Source organism: Larimichthys crocea, chromosome VIII, assembly GCF_000972845.2.
Source record: "Larimichthys crocea isolate SSNF chromosome VIII, L_crocea_2.0, whole genome shotgun sequence".
Classification (NCBI taxonomy): domain Eukaryota; kingdom Metazoa; phylum Chordata; class Actinopteri; family Sciaenidae; genus Larimichthys; species Larimichthys crocea.
Window position 1 is genome coordinate 32720342 of NC_040018.1, and position 23295 is coordinate 32743636.

Below are 23295 nucleotides of genomic sequence, written 5' to 3' on the forward strand. Positions count from 1 at the left end.
TGGGGTCTGACAAAACAGCAAGAGTATTACATGTCACTCTAGGGCGAATGCACAGGCAACTTAGTACGGCAAAAACATTGTTAAAGGAAGGGTTCGAGTAATGTTTTCAGTTACGCGACGACAAGGGTAATAGGAAGAACATAAAAACCAGATGTTAAGGTTAATCAACAAAGGAGTTTATTAAATGAACAGTTCAATGTTTTTAACAAAAGGAGGTGAGTGAAGGAAAAAGGAAGGGCGCACAAGTGCTGTTTTAAACGAACAAACAAATATACAAACTCAAACATCAACAGCCCCATCTAACTCGAAAACCAAAACGAGAAACAAAAACCCACTATCTAACCTGTTGATAACAAAGAAACACATAAATAAACAGCACCCTGAACTAGTGGAATCTAACAAAAGATATATATATATATATAGATATATATAATACACACCACCACACAAACAAAGTTGAGTATAGTTCTATAGTTAACAATGTAAATTAACAGGTTTTCACCATGTTTGTAATAATGTAAAACGGGTGTTTTTTTAAAATTTATACTAGATTAAATTAAATTTATTTGCCGTTGCACAAGTACTTAGACAATGAAATGCCGTCTAGTATCTAACCAGAAGTTCAGAGTAGTACAGCAATGTAACCTGCAGGACAGTGCACAATTGAAAGAAAGACTACTCAAAGTTACAAATGTGGATTGGAGAGTAGTGCAATGCCTTTGGTTACGCTAGAGAAAATCTTTGATTTTTTTAAAATATGTTTGTTTCAAAGTTTCTACACATGATCTTTGGTTATATCATCATTGTTAAAATAAACATTTGTAGTCAACAAAAAAATCAACAACAAAAAATATTTTGTAGCTTCCATCTTCCGACGTCCTTGGAGCTTGTTTAATTGTTTAATCTCTCTCGAAAATAGCCAGAAGTCAACATGATCAACAGACAAAATGATGCCACCTGATGTGGCTTAGCCATAAGACACCATATTTGATCATGAACACAATAACATACATTTTATATTAACTGACTTATATCAAATAACAACATCAAAAGATAAAACATGTTTTTATAGCTAATAGAAATAAAACATAACAAATATTTAATAGTGTTGACAAAACATGACCACTGTACTGCATAATTATCTTTAGCACAAACCATTATGTACAGAGCTGTGTGGAAAAATGAATGAAAACACAAAAATACAATTATAACAATAATAATAATAATAAGAAGAACATCTTAAAGTCAGAAATGACAAAAATCTAAGTTTTCTTGTTCAATGTAAAATCAACAGCATCAACATAATTATCATTAGCACAATTCACTAGAGACAAAGCTGTGGAGCAATATGAATGAGGGAAAAACCTTTGTAATTATCAAAACAAGAGCATGTCTATTTAAGTCAAAGATAACAACTATTCCCAGCATTTCAACTTATTTGTTACCTGTTTAACATATCATAGCATATCAACACATGAAGTGCACAAATACTGTGCCACAGTATTTGTGCATGAAGTAAAAAAAAACTTTGACATCAACAAGCAAACACTTCAGTTAAACATCAATAACTTCTTAAGGTTATATTTTTAAGAAATGTTGAGAAATAGAACAATAGAAATGTAAATACTTAGCTAATAAAGTTACATCACATAATCTCAGCATATGGTCTTTGTAGGCCTACATCATCATCATCATCATCATCATCATCATCATGTTAGTTTAATAAACATAATAATAAAAAGAATAATATAAGATAAAAATAACAAAAGTAAAACATAAAGATAAAAAAGTCAGCATTGTATAATTATTTGTTCATTACTGACCAAAAACATAATTTTTGCTTTCTTGTTACAACTATGAAGCAATAAATCAACCATGCTTTTTCCTTTATAGTAAATAATCATTATCATTGTCATCATCATTATTGTGCACACTGGCTATAGTGTGCATGGCCATATGTCAATATACATATGTATATGTATATACATATATGTAAAAAAAAAGACAAAAACAAAACATTATCTCTTTTTGAATGATCTTTGCTGTACATCATTTCCCTTATCATTGACAATGTTAATATTGTGCACAACAGTAATTATGTATAAAGGCCTATAGAAAATTGATAAAAGAAAACAAAACAAAAAGGCGTGGTACAGAAAACTATTTCCAGCTTTTCATCTTCTCTGCAATTTGTTTATCTCATGTTTAAGCTCATGATCATGTTCACAGTTCACAGTGCCCAAAGTTTTCACTGTCAAGTCAGTTACATTAACAAATCAACATACACTTAAAAATAAAACATAAAATCTTGTATTTGGTTATTATTAAATTATTTCATACACAAAATATTTGAGTTGTTTATATAGCTGAAGACTTCAGTCTCCATATGCTTTTCACCTTCTCTGGAGTACATTTGTGTATGAAAAATTCTTATATGCTTAAACTTGATTGAAGATATTTGTCTAGATTGTTCACTTTATATTGAAAGCATCTTTTAATCCTTTCAGTGCTTGTTCCTTTGTGATTGTCCTCCAGGCCTCTGGAACATCAGCTGGCTTGGCTATGTATTCTTGAGCAAATCTGTCATTGTACTGAACCAGGACAAACTTCCAGTAGTCAGATGCCTCTATGGTACGGTCTGGAGGAATGTGCCAGTCAGGATAGTAGTCAGTGTACTTCTTGTAAGGATGCCACTCCCATTTAGTGTCTGTGTTTCTGAATGTACATTCACTGTGCACATCTGTTGTACACAGTTTTTCAATCAGCTTTTCAGTGTTTATATACCTATAAAGACCAAGTCCTTGTGGCCGATGAACAGCTGCATGATGTTGCTTGTGTTCGTTGCCTCCAGCTTCACAAGGAACTTTACAAAATGGACATTGTTGTCCGCAGCCAAACACCTGCTTAAAAAGCACATCTTGTGGTTTGATTGGGAGTTTGTGCAGAGTTTCGGTGATGTCTTCAGAGTTTGAGAATTCCTCCTGCAGTTGTTCCTTCAGTTCACTCAGTGATTTAATGAGGCTCTTTTTAAATGCATGGCATGTGCTTTGGATTTGGAACAGGGTGGTTTTTTCAGCTTCCACTGAAACTGAGATGTCTTTTTTCAAATATTCGCGCATGTTGTTGATGAGGTGTGTGATGCTTTCCTTGTTATCTGGCAGCAGAACCCCATCCTCTCCTTTTGAGGCCTGTTCTGTTGCTTCTGTTATTTTGTCAACTATAACCTGGAGATTCCTATTTTGCAGTTTGCACAGAGTTTTCTCCTTTGACATATTTTGTTTGATGTGCTCCAATATCCAATCCTTAACATATATCTCATAGTTACAGATGTACTTGACAAAAGCTTTAAAGTCTTCCTTTTGCAGCAGCTCTTGCTGAATGTTGTACTGAAAAAAGGAGCGGGAACTGTACTCTGCGGAATGGGAACTTGTCAAAATTTCATCCACAATGTCTATTCCCAGAGATCTACTGATGTACTCTTCAATAGCAGGTCTGATACAACATCTGATAAAATCAGTTGATTTGCGTTGGCAGTCATCTCCCTGTTTGTATAAACCAAGGAAATCTGACAAGTACTGATCCTTGTACTTTTTCAACTGAACTTTGGGATCCCTATCTAACAAGAATTTTTTGTGCATTTCATGGAACTTTGTTGAGGCAATGCCACAAATGTGAAGCTTCAAGTCGATCTCAAATTTGGGTGTGTAACAATTCCTGCATTTTAGTTTAAGGGATTCATCTATTTTTTCTAGAAGCTCCTTTGTAAAACAGTCATTGTAGTCTCTGTCTGGTTTTGCAGTATCATGTATAAACCGTGTACAAGATTCAATGATACTGTCTGCACGGTCCTGCAAGTCTTCCTTCATGTCTTTTTGTAAGATCTTATTTATTACGACGTTTGTCTTTTTGATATGTTCTGTTTTGACCTTAAATGGACCCCTTGCAATTTCATTACGGTCTGTAATGTTCTGAAATTCCTCATTGACATTGCGATTTAGGAAATTCTCTCTGAAGTGTTCAAGAATTTTAGCAGGTATATCTTTTTCTTTCAGACCAGGCACATTTACAGTGACTTCAGTCCACATCTTTTCAAACTCATCTGTCAATTGGTCTTCAGACAGTGTGGAGTGTTTGCAGTCACTCAAGAGTCTCATAACTTTTTCTTCAATTACTTCTCTGTGTTTTCTTTGAATTTCCTGAGCCTCTTTTGAACTTTTTCTTAGCGCAAGTGCACAATCCAAACCATTGTTAGCTGAACTTTGGATTTCTTTTGCAAGGCTTTTGATACTATTGAGAAAGTCAGTGTTGTATTTCTCGATCAGATGCACATGTCTGTTTTTACTTTTATAGTATTCCTTTAGTTTCTGAATCATTATTTTTTCTTGTTCTGCTATTTTTTTCAATGCCTGTGATTTCTGTGATTCAACCAATGTAGTCAAATGATGGAGATCATATTTGATGTCAGTTTCTGAGATTTCTAACTCTGCTGCTGTCTGCCAGGATAAAATCTCTTTTTTGAAATTCCATTCCCATTGATTGAACTCTTTGCAAAGATTGTCATATGCATGAGCCACAAGAGTGTTCCTGAAACTAAAGATGAAGTTCTCATATTTGACTGCTTTCCAGAGACTTCTTATCCATTCTAGAAACTCTGGGATCTGTGAAACATCGTCGCTTTCATCTCTTTTCACTGTCTCCAAAATATTTCTCTTGAAATCTGCGACAGCTTCACTGTAACCTGTGTTCACTGGTGCCATTGGTGGGGTCCCGTGCCAGAGTCCTGGGATGTTCCAGTTGTTTTTTTCTATGTCATAGTCCAGCACATCTGTGAATGCCTTTATAGAAGGCTGCTTTTCCATCTCAGCTGCAATTTGTGTCATTTCATTAAGTTGGTCCAAGAGATGTTTTCTTTCAGTCATGTTCTTTGCATCAGCAGAAACTCCAGCAACATTCTGGTGCACAAAATGACAAACTGGCTTTTTTCCAATTTCCTTCATTCTCAAGAAAGCATGAGCTGCAATTTGCAGGACATCTTTCATTTCTGTTGAATTCTCCATTGCAACATTGATGATGGTGACATCACTCAAACCAATGACAAAAGTTGCCAGCTGGTTATCATGCTCATAACTATCCTCTAATTGTGCCAGCTGAGGAGCCTTAAGACCCTCTGTGTCAATGAGGACTATGAAGTCACAGTCCAGCTTGGATTGCATATCTTCGCCTACTTTGAGGAAGAGCATGAAAGCTCCTCTTGTGCATCTGCCACTGCTGACAGGAAACTGCACACCAAACATGGTGTTGAGGAGTGTTGACTTCCCGGTGCTTTGAACACCCAACACAGTCAGTACCAACAGTCTGCTCTTCTCTCCAACCTTCTTGTGAAGCTCCATTAGCACATCTGTCACCCATCTCTCTGGGATGTTGGAAGCATCTCCATCCAAGAGCTCTAAAGGATATCCATCCAACATCATCTCAGCAGCCAAACCAGGGAGATGAGACATTTTATTAGCACTGTCTTTTGACTGTGAGGAAACCTCATAGATCAGTCCCATCTCTCTCATGTAATGCTCTATTCCTAAAGAGCTTTCCAGCAAAGCCTGATCCAACTCTGCAATCTCTTTGATATCTTTCTCCTTTTTGTTGGAAAGCTGTGACAATTTCTGACGCAGTAAAGAATGTTGAATGATTGGCCGAATTTTTGAATTTAGTTTAAGTTTCAACCACTTAAGGAAAAAATCTCTTTTCTCTTTGTCACCTTCAGATAAGTTTTCAATGAAACACTTCATGGCTGTGGATAATTTGTGTTTGCCAAGCTCTACCTTAATCTTTCTCTTTTCTTCCTGTAGCTGAGATTTATATTCTTCCAGGCCTTGTTCACCAGCTTTTTTAAACCTGCATTCTTCCATTTCTAACCGTGATAATCTTTTCCAGTTAATGCCTTGTGAAGGAAGTTGTCGTCTCTTGTAGTCTGGTATACTCTGCACCCCAATTCCTTTCACAATCTCCTCAGCTGCATTCTTTTGTTCTTCACTTGTGCATTCATCCACAGACAGACCAAGTTCAGCAGCTTTGTCAAGCATATTTTCAATGTTTGTTGTAGTTTTTACAACTGTCAAAGATTTTCTGATGGCTCCACAAAGTGTTTTAGAAAACTTTGCATCATTAATCTTTGGCTCTTTAGTTTTTACATTGGTGTTTGGTAAATCTAATTCTTTCAGTGTTGTCTTGGTGGACATCATGTCCTCTTTAGTTAAGTCCTTGCCGTTAACAACCAAGAACAGTTTGGATCTCACATCTTGAAGAGAAGTCAGAATCTTGTGCTCATCTTCTTCAACTTTGTCCAGGAATACAAAAGTAGCAGTTGACACTTGAAAAAGAAAGCTGAACTGTGCAGGTGACTCACAAATGTCTCCTCTCAGGTTGGCAAACGCAACTGGTTTTGGAAGTATGTCAAGATTTCCTTTCCCACAGGGAAGGTACCAGCAAACCTCAACCAAACCATTAGCAATTTTTCTTTGAACTGCTCCTCCTTCCATCTCTCTGTGTATGAACACATTGTTATTGTACTGGCCAAGGCTAAGAATGTGATTTAGAAACTCTGACTTGGATAGACTAGAATTTTTCAGTCTCACAAAGGAATACAATGGTATATCTGCTTGTACAATGCTCTCTTCAACAAACCCTCTTGATTCAGAAAGCTCATGTGGACGCCACTCTTTGACGATGTCTCTCAGAGCCCACAGCATCAGTGTACACTGACTGTTATGACCATGGGGCAACACGAGTGGGACAGAAAACTGACACATTGACATCTTGAGGGCCATTTCCTGTTGCAAGAAGCTGTCAGCACAAAGGAAGAGTGCTGTTATGAGGTCAAGAGGGTTAACGTCATTATCCTCTGTGGAGTCATTTGTGTAAATTTTAAATGGATCATTGTTCTCCACTTCATCCTCTTCATCATCATTGTTTGAAAATTGTGTACAGTTCCTGCATTCTGCATTGATTTTAAATAATTTTCTGAGAAAGCACCATGGTATGTCTTCCACTGATTGAACAGTTTCATCAGATACGCTGTTTTTGTTTATCTCCAAGAGAGGCCGAAGAGTGATCTTGTTAGGATAAAATTTCTTCAGACCCACTTTGGAGAGAAAGTTCAAAAGGTCTATAGGAGACATAGGAAAGGAAAAACAAAAAACAAATTTAGACTGTTGGGACCTTTTCTTTACTAGAATGTAGTTCAATAACTGTCCACAGTGAGATCTGTCATTAAATATGTTTCAGTTTTTTTCATTCATGCAATTCCCTCATCAGCCATGTCTACAGATTGGATTTGAACCATTGGTCGCTGCGGAACCCCCAAATACCACCGGGCATGTTCACGTGCGTGCAGCGTTGTGTGTGCACCGCGGTCACTATAGTATACGCAGCTGTTTTATTTTTGACGGACTCCTCGAGCAGCCTGTGTCAATTTACACAGAGCACCTCGAGCTGGCAGGAAGCCAGTCACAGAAACATAATAGAGAATCTGGTGGATTTTCAAAATAAAATACCCCGTGCAAACTGCCAGTCGTAACAACAGACAAAAGAGAAACAAATGAAGTACGTAGCATATTTACACATGTAGAAGCATATTTAGAAGAACATGAACCAGGAAAATAACCAAATCTGAGCAAGTAAACAAAGTCTGGTGGGCTAAACGCTTCTGAAACGCTCCCATTGGGGTTTGAAGTCACGTGCAGGACGGACTAAAACAGCAGTGGGGTTTTTTGGGTAAGCCTTCGTCCATGGGTGCACACGCTACCTACTGAGCTAACCAGTGCCCCATGTTTTGATATTTTAATGCATTTTCTACAGGGATATCCAATGTGGGCAATCACGGCCTGCGGTCAGATTTCATGCGGCCCGAAGCTTAAACATATTATTCATGGCCTGCTAGGATTGTCAGCTACTGTTTGGCTGGAAGATTTGGCTTTTTTAGTTGACATACTGAAGCATATGATGCATAATTTATAATTTCATGTTATTTCATGTGCATACCAGGGAAACAATGTTAAAACATTTAAAAGGCAAACTCATGTTAGTTATTATCATTCATGCTCCCTCCATGGTAAAATTTAATATTGGACCTTTATTTTAGTAGTCATGTGCGCAGTGACTGATGTTTAGAGCTGCGGCAGGCACGGGAGCATAAAGTTTTTCTACCGTCTGACGGACTGTAATTTGTTTTTTAATTTTTTTATTAAACGTTTGAACTGGATTACATCTCCTGTCATTCACGTCAGACTGAAGTTACTGTGCCTACAGTTCGGGAAGTGACTTTTTTGATGTCCAGAAGGAACACCACTATAGTGTTCATACAATGTATTCTTTGTTCTCTGACTCCAGATGTGAAAGAACTGTTTTTTAAAATTTGTTCACACCTGATTGGTTTAGATTTGGTTACAATGTCATTTAAAAAAAATAAAATAGAATAATATATTATATATATATAGATATATTATATATATATGTATGTAATTGGTGTCAATGAAAGCAAAATAGTTAAGACAGTGCATTTGTATGTAACTCTTATTGTTAATTTTTTTCATTTTTAGGATGTTAGTATTGGCCCCTGGGCATCCTCACAATGTTAAATCTGGTCCTCTTTAAAAGAAGTTTGGACACCGCTGATCTGTTCCTAACATGTGATTTTAGATTACATAAACTAGATATTATCTATTGAAATTGTTATTTTAACAATAGATTAATTATTAATACCATTTCAAATTGTTAGAATAGGTGACAATATGTTTCTCTGAAAATGTATTTTGCCAATGCAAAATAGTCATTTATAGGGTGGTTAAGTTTTCAGGTTTAGTCAGATATAACTAAAGTATTATATTTATACCATCTTATTATAACTTTCATATCCAGGTTTGATGTTCTGTAAGCACTAGGGATTTGATTATACTTTAAAGATCCTTTGGGCTTCTGACAACTGCATTTAAAATACATTTTGACTGTAAAAGTATCATGTGTAGGGCTGAGTACCTGAGTCATCTTCTGTGTCCATTATTTGAGGTCAGACGTTCCTCTGGCTCCTTTTCATAAACCTAAAGGCAAAATAAATGTAATAAATACATTTAGTAAATCATTTTGTAGTATATAAAGTTGTACCTCGAAATCCATTCAAATCAACCAATCATATAAACAAACTTCAAACACACAACTTCCTTTATCTTCCATAAAGTATATACAAAAACTTCACAACAACACCTGTTCTCATCCAGGTGATGGAATATTGAGATGAGCAATAACACATTTAAGCAACTGGGGAAAGTGATGTTAGCATATTAAGCTATGACTTACGAGATAGCAGGCTACAGGTGGCTATAGCATCTCAAATCTTGAATCTTGAATTCCTTCTGTACATCTTCTGACAACATCCCCAGGATTTATAACCAGGTGGTGCCACGCCTCCTAATAGATGACATTGTGTTGACTCTTCATGTCATAAAACACCTTCATAGCTTTCAGCAACTCCTCCATGTGATGCCAATTGATTCCTGGACTTTTTCAGTAAGGGTGTTACAGAAATGCCAGGGTGGAGATGTTACAGCGTGCTGTAATTGGTTTAAGCTTCCTTTTGTTGTTCTGACAAATAACTTCTTACTATAAAGACATACAGATACATTCAGAGTTTCATCCTTGCCTCCATACTGTCTCTATTTAGCCTGTGCACCCGAACATTAGTAACAATTTTAAGATCTTTATTTTCTTTAATTGCATACTTCTGATTCATATAACTCCATAAATGGGAGAATGCTCTGCTTTTATCCACAGAACCAAAAAAGTCTGTCTGACGCATCTTCAATATAAACTACTGAATTGTGATAGGTGGAATTTTTTAATACATTAGAGAACAAAACCTCCTTGATTATGATTGTTATTCTCTCTTGTTACTTTCTGAATGAAAATGTTTCCTGTAAAAACTAATAATTTGACAGTAAGTTTGAAAGAGTTTTGTTGAACTTGTTTATCTAGCACCATTGGTATCTGATGTGTACGTGAATCATGAGGTATTACGGAAAAACTATATTACACTACATTACTGCAGAAATAAGCATTTTCCCGTATCTCACTTCCTTGTGACTTAACAAGCATCATTTGGTTATACATTAAACAGTCAGCAGGTTATAATCACAATGTTTGCATGTGAATAAAAGGAGTGTAGAGTAAGTCTAACGAAGCAACATTTGCCCATTTTCATATGATTATAATTGTTAATACTTATGTGTATTCAGCCTTCAGATGAAAAACAGAGTGCACCTAAAATGCGCTATAACCTTTACAGGTAAACTAAAATGCTGTTCTCTCTAAAATGCTGTTCACCTTGTGATTAATTGCATGAATTACAAGTGTTTGATTCATGAATCGACCACTATATGTTCTTGTTCATTGACAGTTTCTATTTAAACAGTCCATTTCATCATGCTGGAGGAATGTGTTGATGTCAGTCATAGTAAAAAAGTAGAAAATAATTAAAAACGTTTTAAATGATGATTGAAATTTACCTGACAATTTCGTATGGGTGTAGTGTTGTTAAAATATATCTATTTTATGCAAAAATGTGCTCTTAAAACTTTATGTTGATGAATTGTTCTTGTCAAATTTTGCATTTGAGTGCTCTCTATAGGGCATCATGTGCTTTTAGTGCCCTCTAGTGGCTGTGATACATGTGTGGTGTGTTAGTGCAGACTACACTCAGCTTCACTTTTCTTCAAATCTTCTGCGGTATGTGACACAGCATGGAATTATTGACGTGATTGGTGTCTGATTTCTTGTGCTCTCAATTGGAGGCTGAACTGCACATCATCATCACTGTTCTTCCATGCATTCACTATTTCTTCAAACAATAAAGCAGTTCTCCACTGTGTATTCATTACATTAACACTACCTCGCTACCTGTTGATTGTTTGATGTGGTGAATATGCCTAGTTCTCTGAATGTGTCCTGCCACATGAAACGCATTTTAAAGCCAGTCTTCATGGTTGATGGTACTTTGCATCTAATGCGCTTTACGTGCAGTCCAGGCAGTTACTGGTACTGCTATGCACTTTACTGTGATTAATATTTTAATGGAAAGGAATCAGCTCTAGTCGGGCTGGTAGGAGGCTCTTGTATGCAGCCACACTTTTTTCCCTAAACCTTTGCCCTTGCGACCTACTAACGGCCATACATTCATGACATACACTTCCCAATACAGACTCTTTTTTCCCCTCTCCTTCCACTGGACACTCCACTGTTGGCCCATTATATTTTGGTCGCACTTCGCCATTACAAGCGAAGCTTGAGCTCCTTTTCCCGGCAAATTATGGATGATGTGCGCTTTTAAGTTATATAATGCCAATTGATGAAATTACCTGTACATATTGTATTTATTTTCCTATGAATGGCCATTTGTATTTGTACTCTGTCTTTATTCACTCTTGGTAAATTGTAATATGTATATGGTGCACAATATACGGTGGTGCTAAACCTTTCGCATTCAGTGTCTCACTCTCCACTCCTAGAGTCCAACCTAGTCCTCTGAACCTAGCCTAGAAATGATAACTGTGTAGCTACCGATTGATACCCAAACAGTACTTTAATAGGGTGGTGTACATGTTACACAACTCTAGATCACTGACTCTCAGACATAGTGTTGGTAGGTTCGAGTCTTTTTACTGACTCTGATCACTGACTCTCAGACGTAGTGTTGGGAAGTTCGAGTCTTTTTACTGACTCTGATCGCTGACTCTCAGACGCAGTGTTGGGAAGTTCGAGTCGTTTTACTGACTCTGATCGCTGACTCTCAGACATAGTGCTGGGAAGTTCGAGTCGTTTTACTGACTCTGATCACTGACTCTCAGACGTAGTGTTGGGAAGTTCGAGTCTTTCTACTGACTCTGATGTAAACGTGACAAATGAACGAGCTCCTAAATGCGTCTTTCTCTCTGGAGAACAGCGGTTTGTGTGTGTGGTTTAATACATTGCCTAGAACGGCTGCATATCACCTCCGCTCGGCTCTGTTCTATTTAGCCCACGTTGATTTCCACAGAGCAGTTTGAGCTGACAGGAAGCAAGACACACCATAGAGAATCCTGTGGATTTTCAAAATAAAACTCCCTGTGCAAACTGCCGGTGGTAAGAACAGACAAAAGAGAAACAAATGAAGTACGTAGCATGTTCACAATGTAGAAGCATATTTAGAAGAACATGAACCAGGAAAATGACCAAATCTGAGCCAGCCAACAAAGTCTGGAGGGAGAAACTATGGAGTTATTTTTGTCTCAAATATATCCGTAAACACAAAGAGAGTGATCTACAAATGTTCCTTGATTTGCACACGTGTTTTGCTATCCACAAATACAAATTTCTAATTCGTAACTTGTATTTTGGTTTTTACAAATATACGTGTATTTGTAAATATATAATTTTCCATTTGTAAAAACAAAAAAGCCATTTGTAAAACTGCGTGAAGCGTGATTTAGCATTTGTAGATCACCATTCACACACGCATCTCTTTCCTCAGTTACGTATTTCTGAGATTTGCCGAGATCCGCACAGATCCACAAACAAATATTCGGGATTCACAAACGGCCCACCCTCCCCACCACTAGGCGGCAGTGTTGTTCTATGTGTACATTGAACGTTATATTTATTCAGCTTTCTGGCCGTAAAAACAACATTTCAAGATATATCTGGCATTGTTTGACGACAATTCTAGAGAAATTTGCATTTTACTTTCTAAATCTATGTTGAATCAAAGCAAATTGTGTTTTATTAGTCCTATAGAGATAATTTATCTGACTGCTTAGTCACTTTGCAGTGGGCGTCATGGTTACCATAACAACGTTAGTCACTTTGCAGTGGGCGTCATGGTTACCATAACAACGGCGGCGGAGACTCCTTTCCGGAGCATGGATCTATTACATCCATGTTCTGAGTCTAAATCCTTAAGGCTGATCGGCCGAGTTCTGTATTTAACTGCTCTACTATTCACCTAACCCTGTTACATCCAGAATTCAGTTCTCCTCCATGCTGGCTCTACAGAATGCTACAAAATACTGGACCAGCTGCTCTTTCCATCAGACAAACCAGACAAAGTTTTTAGGGGCAGTCGAGACATGAACTGTTTTTTGGGCTCCTCTGTCCTCAGTCTGTGTCACTGTTGTTAAGATGATTGTTAACAGGAAACTAAACCTCAGTCAAGTCAATCAAAGCTGTCCGACCAGTTCAGACACTCTCTGCATTTTGTAAACATCATCTCAGATTATGATTAAACTGCTGTTGATTTGACCTGTGAACCACTAAAGCAGACACATGAAAATCATCCTCACATATTTTCCTTTAACTCAACTACAAACACTTGAGAACATTTATTGTTATCATTCTTATTTTAGACTTTTCATGTTTTAATTCAGAACTTCAAAAACAAAAAGATTCTTATTTTCAGGTGATTATACATGCATGATACATAGTTATGGATATTATATTCCATGTCTGCCTTATTCTGAAAATAAAGGCCCCAAATCTGACACACTGCACCTTTAAGTTCAGAGTATGAACAGATCAAAAATCAACCTGAGCCAAGTTGATCCGAGCTGTCGGACCAGTCCAGACACATTTTTCACTGATCATGTGAGCTCAGGTTACAATCAAACTGCTGCTGACTCTACTGGAGAGACAGCAACACTATGACATGTACGTCTTTGTGAAATCATTGTTCTTTAACTCAGAGAGAAATTCAACAACATATCAATCATAGATATTCTGAATCAACCAATCAGCATGAAGAAACATTTGTCCTGTCCAGTTAAACAGTGATACAGCACACTGTGATCAAAGTGATCCTGATGATCAAACATTGACACATTTCTCTGGTAGGATTCTCACCTGCTGAACTCACCTCAGGTCCACTTACAGACACTTTCCACCTTCAGGTGTGGAGGAAACACTGGGAGAGAAGAAGCTGCTCATTTCTTCCTCGTCAGTCCTGGTGTCTGTGTGCATCTGATCTGAGGACGCCGTCACACCCTCAGAACTTCAAGTCCAAGTCTAAAAAAAGACATGAGAGTGACGTCAAAACCAGTCGAACCTGTGGCAGAAAGCAGGTGAGTGTCAGAGAAATCACATGATCACATGATGTAGTTCTACTACCTGTCCACTAGATGGTGCTATCTAACCATGTAATGAACTAAAGATCAGCACTGAAAGATGGAGTGAAGCAGCAGTGTGGATCACATTGGGGAGAAACCCTGAACTGAAGAACAAAATGCATTCTGGGGATTTATGGGCGCCAAGACAAAATGAAGCTCTGTGTCTTTAAATCTTCATATTTATCTTTAAATATTTAAATTAAGAGAAGAGTTGAACACAGACACAGGATAGTTCACATGTTCTGTTTCTTTGGGGGTCCCTGATGGCTGAGGGGTTCTAAACAAACACTAAGTTCTGTTACACTCTGGGCTGGTTCTGGTCCATCTAAAAGGACTTTGAAGCCTCTGGGACAGTTGAGACCTGGACTGTGTTAAAGGGTCTTCAGTGAAACCAGCTCAGTCTCAGTGTTGGAAGGTTTCTGTATTTGAGCACTCAACACTTCATCACTGCACTTAAAGGTCCAGTGTGCTGAATTTTGGTGCATCTAGTGGTGTAATCGCTGCATTGCAATCTCCTCACGTCACCCTCACCTTCTCAGTGTAAAGGAGAAACAACAGTTCAAAAGGTCCTGTCTGCAGTCAGTATTTAGTTTAGTCTGTAGAAACACAGTGTTTCAGTATGACGGCCTCCATGGAAGAGGACCCGTTCCTACTGTAGATATAAAAGGAGAATTTTGAAGTAACAAAACAAAAAGATTCTTATTTTCAGGTGATTATACATGCATGGAAACATAGTTATGGATATTATATTCCATGTCTGCCTTATTGTGAAAATAAAGGCCCCAAATCTGACACACTGCACCTTTAAGTTCAGAGTATGAACAGTTCAAACATCAACCTGAGCCAAGTTGATCCGAGCTGTCGGACCAGTCCAGACACATTTTTCACTGATCATGTGAGCTCAGGTTACAATCAAACTGCTGCTGACTCTACTGGAGAGACAGCAACACTATGACATGTACGTCTTTGTGAAATCATTGTTCTTTAACTCAGAGAGAAAGTCAACAACATATCAATCATAGATATTCTGAATCAACCAATCAGCATGAAGAAACATTTGTCCTGTCCAGGTAAACAGTGATACAGCACACTGTGATCAAAGTGATCCTGATGATCAAACATTGACACATTTCTCTGGTAGGATTCTCACCTGCTGAACTCACCTCAGGTCCACTTACAGACACTTTCCACCTTCAGGTGTGGAGGAAACACTGGGAGAGAAGAAGCTGCTCATTTCTTCCTCGTCAGTCCTGGTGTCTGTGTGCATCTGATCTGAGGACGCCGTCACACCCTCAGAACCTCAAGTCCAAGTCTAAAAAAAGACATGAGAGTGACGTCAAAACCAGTCGAACCTGTGGCAGAAAGCAGGTGAGTGTCAGAGAAATCACATGATCACATGATGTAGTTCTACTACCTGTCCACTGGCACCATGAAGCTGCAGATGGACCGTTTCCATTTTTCTACCCACTGCCAGCTGGAATAGTGTGTGTGTGTGTGCACGCCCATGAAACTCATCTGAGCAGAGACAAAGGTTGATGTGAAGCGGGAGATTTGAACAAGCACACCTGAGCACAGTGTCCGACGTCAGAGAAATCACATGATCACATGATGTAGTTCTACTACCTGTCCACTAGATGGTGCTAACTAACCATGTAATGAACTAAAGATCAGCACTGAGAGATGGAGTGAAGCAGCAGTGTGGATCACATGGACACGACACATCTTAACCCACCAAGAAATGAGCTGGTGTCAGCAGCTGTGGTTCACACAGACTTGACTTGGTTCTGCTGGATACCACCACTGCCCATCCAAAGGTGCTTTCAAGTGCTACCAGGCTCTCTGTCAGTCTCTCAACCTGGCCTGATACTATTGGCCAGTAGTAATCGGAGCCAGTTAGCACAAAAAGTTCAGGTTTGTCATCTCCATGGAAGTTGTAGACCTCTCCTTTTCACCTCCTTCTGTATATGATGACCAGGAACCTTCATCACTGCTGTGCACACCTGAGGAGTCACGACTGCCTCTATTTCAATACTCTGCAGTTTATTCCAGATGTTCTCCGAGCTGAGCTTCACCGTTGTTGGAGCAGGAGAGCCAAATGTGTGAAGGTTGAATGTCCCTTGTCTGATAACAGGTAGTTTCAGTGCCTTCACTACATGCTCGTGCACAAAGCTTCCCTGACTGCCTCCATCTAGCAAGCAACGGACTATCTGTGTAGCTGCTGGACCCACAGCCCATGCCTTGACAGTCTGTAGCAGCACAGTGTTTTCATGGTCAGGCTGAATCTTGGCTGCGTGGGGCATTACTGAGGAAATGAGTGTGTGTGTTTTCAGGGACTGTAGGTGGGGTACGTCATTTTCCTCACATATGGCTGCGTGATGCCGGCCTCCACATGTTATACATGACATGCCCTTTACTCTGCAGAACCTTGCCATATGTTTAGGTCCTAAACCAGTGGCTGGTGGAAAATATTCCAGGTGGGGCTGTGCCATATTCAGTCAGTATCAGGAACCATCCCATCCTGATACAATGAACACAAACTGCAGGAGACCAGAGCTTTGTGAAATAATGAGGAATTATTTAATGCCAATATAAAAAATATGAGACATTCTGATACAAAAACAAACAATCACAAGTTTACATGGAAAACAGAACCTGAAAACAACTGACCTATGAGTTTCTAACAAAGTGACAGAGGTGATCAGCTGGGACAGGTGATCAGCTGGGACAGGTTGATCTGGGTCCAGCTCTTCACACGTAGTTTGTCCGGCAGAGTCCTCCTCTCAAACGGATGCTGAAGGAGTGATTTCACCGGAGTGAGCTTGGTCTTGGAGGAGTACCGTCACGTACGCCATTGTCATGTAGAATAGCGCTTGTACGTAGCGGCCCTGACTTCAGCCGTAGCTGGCTTCAATAGATTTGAGGACGCTGATTGGCTGAATCGTATGTCAAACGTTCACACCTTGAATTAGTGATTGGTTTACCTGCTTCATAGACCCGCCTCCTCGGGGCGAGTTCTCCAGAGCTGCTGAGACATGCGCACAAGGGACAGCATGTTGCTGCGCAGTGGATTTTAGATCATATTTGACACATATTCATGGATGTACAACATTATTTAAACACACACGCTGAAAACATGAATGATTTCATATTGTTCTTCTTATTGTTCATTGTATTTTTGTGCCGCCACTGGTGTCACTGTGAAACAGACAGCTCCTCACCTGTCAGTCATGGTCTCCAGGATGAACCAGGTGTTCTGCTTGTTCTTGTTCTTCAGGTGCTTTAGATGACTGTGTGCTTTATATTTTATATTCACACATTATAATTATATTATATCTTTGTTCTTCTCACGTGACTCATGGAACAGCTGTGAAACTTTATCAACACTGCAAACAGTGTCATCTCTCCTCTGATGGCTGTGATCCGCCCACTGACAGGTACCATGACAACCAGCTCACCTGTCAGAGGGCTGTACAGGACAGGTGAGCATGGTGTCCGCTGCATGGCTGCTGTAGTACCGGTTGGGTCCACGTGGGGGCGCTGTGGTCCAACAAACTGAAGTCTGAGTTCTTTGATTTGATAAAAACAATGTTTGATTATTTATTGAACTTCTGACTGATTGTTTTATTTTGAAAATAAACTTTTTGTCTCTAAAATAAAATAAATGAAATAAAAAGAAGTTTATTTTGAAAGGACAAAATATTTAGATGAACTAAAACAAGAACAAAAGCAGAATTCAATCAGAGACTGGTTTTAATGAGGTCCAATTAACATTACAATGAGAGACAACAAAAACACTCCAGTGCTGAGAGGATTTGATCACATGACACTGTTTGAAAAACAGAAATCAAACTATCAGTAGCAAGAATCAGAGCATTCAAACTTCAGGGTTTGTCATCATAGATTGGTCACACGGGTCAGACCCAAGTGACTGGTGCTGATGAATGCTGGTTTCATTTCATGTGGACACAGTGAAGACTGTCTAACCTGTTAACATCAGACTGGTCCAAAGATAACACTGCAGTCACAAAGAAAAGAAAGAAAAGGTACAAAACAGAGCAACACTTGTTTTATCCTCCTTTTCTTGAACAGCTGATCGCAGAAAGAAAGAATCCTAAAACAAACAGCACACAAAGTTCACATGTCCAAACTTGGAAATGAGAAAAGAGAAAAATGACATTTGAAAAAAAGAAACTAGGACAGCATCACTCCGTTACAAAGACATCATCGGCCGGCGTCATCTGCAAGTTGACAAACTGAGCAGTTCTATCCTGGAAGACAAGACAAAGCCAAACATCTCCAAGAGATACAAAGCTCTTTAAAAAGGAAGTGATGATGCAGTCAGGACAGTGCTGCGCTGCTTGTTCCTGAATATTGAGACTACGGTTTTCTCCTCAGTGACGTTAGTGAGTTCTTAAAGCAAAGAGCTGCACAGCTCATGGACACTTTAGAATGGGGTTGTGTTCCTGCTGTGGGACAAGCTCGGGCTTCACACACACACACACACACACACACACACACACACACACACACACACTTGTTGAACATAAGCCGTCACACTCTGTGCTCATGACACATTTTATTTCAGCTTTTCTGTCTTTGTTTTGGACATTTTGTCTTTACGGACACGTAGGAGACGCAGACAGGAAACATGGGGGTAGAGAGAGGGGTATGACATGCAGTAAAGGGCCCCACCAGAATCTAACCAGGGACACATGGTGTGGGACAGAAATAACATCAGCTATGTGATCCTGGACACACTCAACTGATCTGTTCAGCAGAGACAATGTTTGTCTCACAGGAGGAGACTCTCCGTCCTACAGACCACACAGAGACACTGAAGAACCAGAACACAAGAGTCCAAACCCAGGATAAAGAGGTTCAGTGAATGTGGTGTTGAAGGTGTGGAGGTGGATCAGTGTGTCAGAGGAGACTCTGTAGAAGGACAGAGAGCCAGCAGGACAGTCCACATACACTGCTACTCTGTCAGAGACCGAGGAGGAGATGAATGTTTCTCTGTGATTGTGACAGACAGAGTAACCATCATCATCATCAGAGCAGATCAGACTCCAGGAATGATCATTCACTCCAAACAAACAGTCATAACTGTATCCTTTCCTTCTGATTCTTCTGTAACTCACTGATATATAAACTCTTCCTCTCCACTCGACCTCCCAGTAACAGCGACCAGTCAGACCAGTTCTACACAGCAGCTGAGGCCACCGCGGCTGTCTGCTGGACTGAGAAGTCCACACTGTACACTGGAAAGTCTAAGGTCAGATTATCACGACCTGGCTCTAAGGCATGACAAACACAAAAGGGAGTTCGGGTTGAAGGCCAAATCAAAATAATTTATTGTTTAAACAAGTCAAAATCACGGTTGACTTAAACAAAACAAAAGAAACAATGAGGTGTGTTGATCAGTGAGTCAGTGGTGAAGGTGTGTGCTTGCATGAGTGAAACATGTAGGTGCGAGGTGTTGCATAAGATGAAAAGAAAGGAACTAAAAACCATTCAGCCGCCTGGAGAGGAGGACAGAGCCTGTCAGAGAGAGAGAGACAGGTTAGTGAGGTGGAGTTTATCGTCTCCATCACTGGAGCCCAGGTGTTTCCATCTACGATCAGTTGGACCTGCTACAATGGGAACACATGTTTAAATTAATTAGGGAACCGTCACAAGATGAAGACAGTTTGTGTTCATGTTTTGAAATGATTTGTCTCCAAAGTCAACATTTGAACACAAATGTTATTTGTCTTCTTGTTCATTATTTCCTCTCCAGACTGAGTGTCTGTGACCTCTCAGAGAGAAGCTGTGAAGCTCTGTCCTCAGTTCTCAGCTCCCAGTCCTCTAGTCTGAAAGATCTGGACCTGAGTAACAACGACCTGCAGGATTCAGGAGTGAAGCTGCTGTCTGCTGGACTGGAGAGTCCACCCTGTACACTGGAAAGTCTCAGGTCAGACGAAGACACAGTTTGTGTTCATGTTTTAAAATGATTTGTCTCAGCTCCATATAATTTAAACAGCCTTTGTCATCAGAATTCATGAATGTCTTCTGTCAGGATTTCAAATTTCACTGCATAAAAAGTCTTTGAATTTTCTGATGGACTTATTGTAATTCAGATTTACATATTGTAAAGCTCCTAATATGAACTGAGATGAAGAACCTTTTTAATCATGCAACTTTAATTCCAGTTTTTTACTGATTTAGTCACATCTTCAAAATGGTTGAAGTCAAACAGCAGTGATTTTAACATGTGCTGAACAGAGATTATAAATACTGTTTCACCAAAAGTCCAGAGTCAACATTGAACACAAATGTTATTTGTCTTCTTCTTGTTCATTATTTCCTCTCCAGACTGAGTGACTGTAACCTCCAGAGAGAAGCTGTGAAGCTCTGTCCTCAGTTCTCAGCTCCCAGTCCTTTAGTCTGAAAGATCTGGACCTAAGTAAGAACAACCTGCAGGATTCAGGAGTGAAGCTGCTGTCTGCTGGACTGGAGAGTCCACACTGTACACTGGAAAGTCTCAGGTCAGGATCCATTAACCCATTCAGCTGATGAGCATTTAAAGACAGTAGACAGTTTCTTCTTATTTGACTGACGCAGCAGGACCCTCAGATGATCTTCCATGTGTGTTGTTTTGTGTGTTTTCAGCTGTCAGGCTGTCTGATCACAGAGGAAGGCTGTATTCTCTGGCCTCAGCTCTGAGCTCCAACCCCTCCCATCTGAGAGAGCTGGACCTGAGCTACAATCATCCAGGAGACTAGGAGTGGAGCTGCTGTCTGCTGGACTGGAGGATCCACACTGGAGACTGGACACTCTCAGGTATGAAGAGGCCTGCTGCAGCCACAGACAATCAGTGTGATAGAGGAGGAAGAGCTGGAAACATTTTCTGTGTCAAAGCTGGTGACAGATCTCAACTCAATCTTTGTGTGCAGTCCAATAGTCAAAAAATGATTCCCTGTCCTTTCCTAAACACTTTTTCCTCGACGTCCATGGAAAACGTCATGAGGTCAAGGAAAGATGTGAAGGATCATTCATAAGGACTTAGGAAAAGATAAGCACAGTGCTCAGAGAGTCTGACTGCACTTTCACTAGGCTACGTAATTATGTGACGTGGATGTTGTTGACGTGGTCTGTGTGAAAACTACAAAGTCCAGAAGATGACACAAAAAGCTCCATCTAGATACTTCCCCTGTGCGTTCTGACCGTGTTGTTTCATGCAGGATATATAAACGTGGACGAGCCGGTGAACAATCTGACTCATTATCAACGTCAGAACTGAAATCAAATGGAATATTGTGGAGGAGCTAGCAAACAGCACATGGAGTAGACGTGCTTCCTGAGGCTCCTCCATGTCAGTCATTATATTTCGATTTTTACACTGTCCATTTAATTTCACACCTGCCTCGGAAACTTCTCTGATCACATTATCGGGACTCTTACCCCCGACGTTATCGTGAGAAGGCGCTCATACTGCGACTGGTTGAAGTTGAATGTTATTATTGTTTTCCCGGACTACACACCAGATGTGGTGCAGCAAGTTCAGCGAGGTGTTGAGCAGATTGCAGGAGCTGAAGGTGGAGCATAGCTCCTCTTTCCAGTGAAGCTCACATCAAACACATCAAACACAAGGGCCGCTCCAGGTTTCCACTACGCCGGATGAGGCAACGTCATTTCTGAACACTGACTTAAAGAACATATCCCAAAAAATGTGATGCCACTCTGTGTGTTCAAACAGAGGCTGATCATGGTCCATGTTCATCTCTTTGTGGTTCAGAGAACTCAGCTGGTCTGTATGAGACTGTTGTTCTGGATATCAAGGCTCTAACTGGAGCCACAAACCACCAGGAAACACATGTTGCTTTTTAAAGGCAGACATGGATGCAGTATAATGAGGGGCTTGGACAGGGGAAGAGGGTACGGCCTGGGCAGACAACGCTGCAGCTTGAGCGGTAGCTACAGAGGTAGCCTGAACAGGGGCAAGCTTTGCTGTCTTGGTGAGGCAGGGGAAGGGTTTTGGGAGGCCCGAGGTCGTCCTCTGGGAAGCTGAGTTAGAAAGCTGAATGAGAATGGACATATATCAAGTTTGGGGGGCAGGAGTAAATCTGGTGGAGGGAGGCAGGTCGTAAAAGGAGTTGTCTCCTTTTTCATGAAGAGATAAGGGAGGAGGAGCAGAGGCTCCATCAGGGTGATTATCTGAGGAGAGATTCTGTGGAATAAAAGCAGAAAAAGTTGTTAATCAGAGAAATAAAAAGCTCTCTCCTGATTGGTCCACAGAGGTTACGTTCAACACAAACAGACAAACTCCCAGAAGCCACCTTTTCCCTGCAGCGCCTCCTCCTGTCTGAACGCTGCGTTACTTTCTTGTTGCTGCCACAAGGAATTGTGGGACGGCATTGTCCCTTTCCTTTGGTAAAGGAGGGTCCAGTGTCTCCTCTGCTAAAGGAGACAAGAAAGGAACAGTGAAGCCTCTTTTCCTTCTTCAGAGAATTCAAACAGCTCTTATCATGGCTGACACTTAAATCCTTCTGGCTCATTTCACTCAGTGAGGAACCTTCCTGAACAAAAGACTATTGGACCGGAGCCTTTGACTTTGGTTCTTTCTAAATTGAGTTCCCTGCAAATGTTGAAAGTGAAACCTGATTAGATTCAATAAAGGATTCAAAAGGAATCAGATGGTGGATTTGGACTGAATCAGATGAATCAAATCCCAACCCTCCATGTGAACAGAAAAAACAAACTGTGTCTGAGAGTGATGTAATGTCCATGTTTCATGCTGAAAGAGGATGTGCTGGTCTGACCCCCTCCCTCCTTTCAGGGTGGAGCTGCTGGAGTCCAATGGTTGAGACCAGTGTGAGGAAGTGTAAGTGTGTTTTTAATTGATTCATGAAAACAAACCATCTTCAAACGGTGACACACTCCTTCAAATCCTGATGTCATCATCAATAAATGAACAGATGATAGATTAATAACTGTCTTGTCTCCTCCATCAGATTCCTGTGAACACAGTCGACACAAACACAGTAACAGAAAGATCAAACGTCTGACAACAACAGGAAGATGACACGTGGAGGAGGTCAGTCATACCTGATCATCCAGACAGATTTGACCTATTGGA

General features: G+C 39.9%; 2 protein-coding genes across 2 annotated transcripts in view; both read right to left on the reverse strand.

The window, feature by feature from the left end:
- Nucleotides 1–1714: 1714 nt before the first annotated feature.
- Nucleotides 1715–15579, reverse strand: LOC104938488 (up-regulator of cell proliferation-like). The gene is made up of 4 exons (XM_027281387.1): nt 15331–15579; nt 13918–14079; nt 9031–9092; nt 1715–7162 (listed from the first exon to the last, which is right to left on the reverse strand). The coding sequence occupies exons 3-4, from the start codon at nt 9050–9052 to the stop codon at nt 2472–2474; spliced, it is 4713 nt and encodes a 1570-aa protein (XP_027137188.1). The 5' UTR covers nt 9053–9092; nt 13918–14079; nt 15331–15579; the 3' UTR covers nt 1715–2471.
- Nucleotides 15580–17912: 2333 nt separating this feature from the next.
- LOC109142623 (ribonuclease inhibitor-like) overlaps nt 17913–23295 on the reverse strand; it is a 61308-nt gene continuing 55925 nt past the window's right edge. The window contains exon 10 of the mRNA XM_027281388.1: nt 17913–19181. Coding sequence (XP_027137189.1) covers nt 18995–19181 — 187 coding nt within the window. The 3' untranslated portion in view covers nt 17913–18994. The remainder of the gene's footprint in view (nt 19182–23295) is intronic.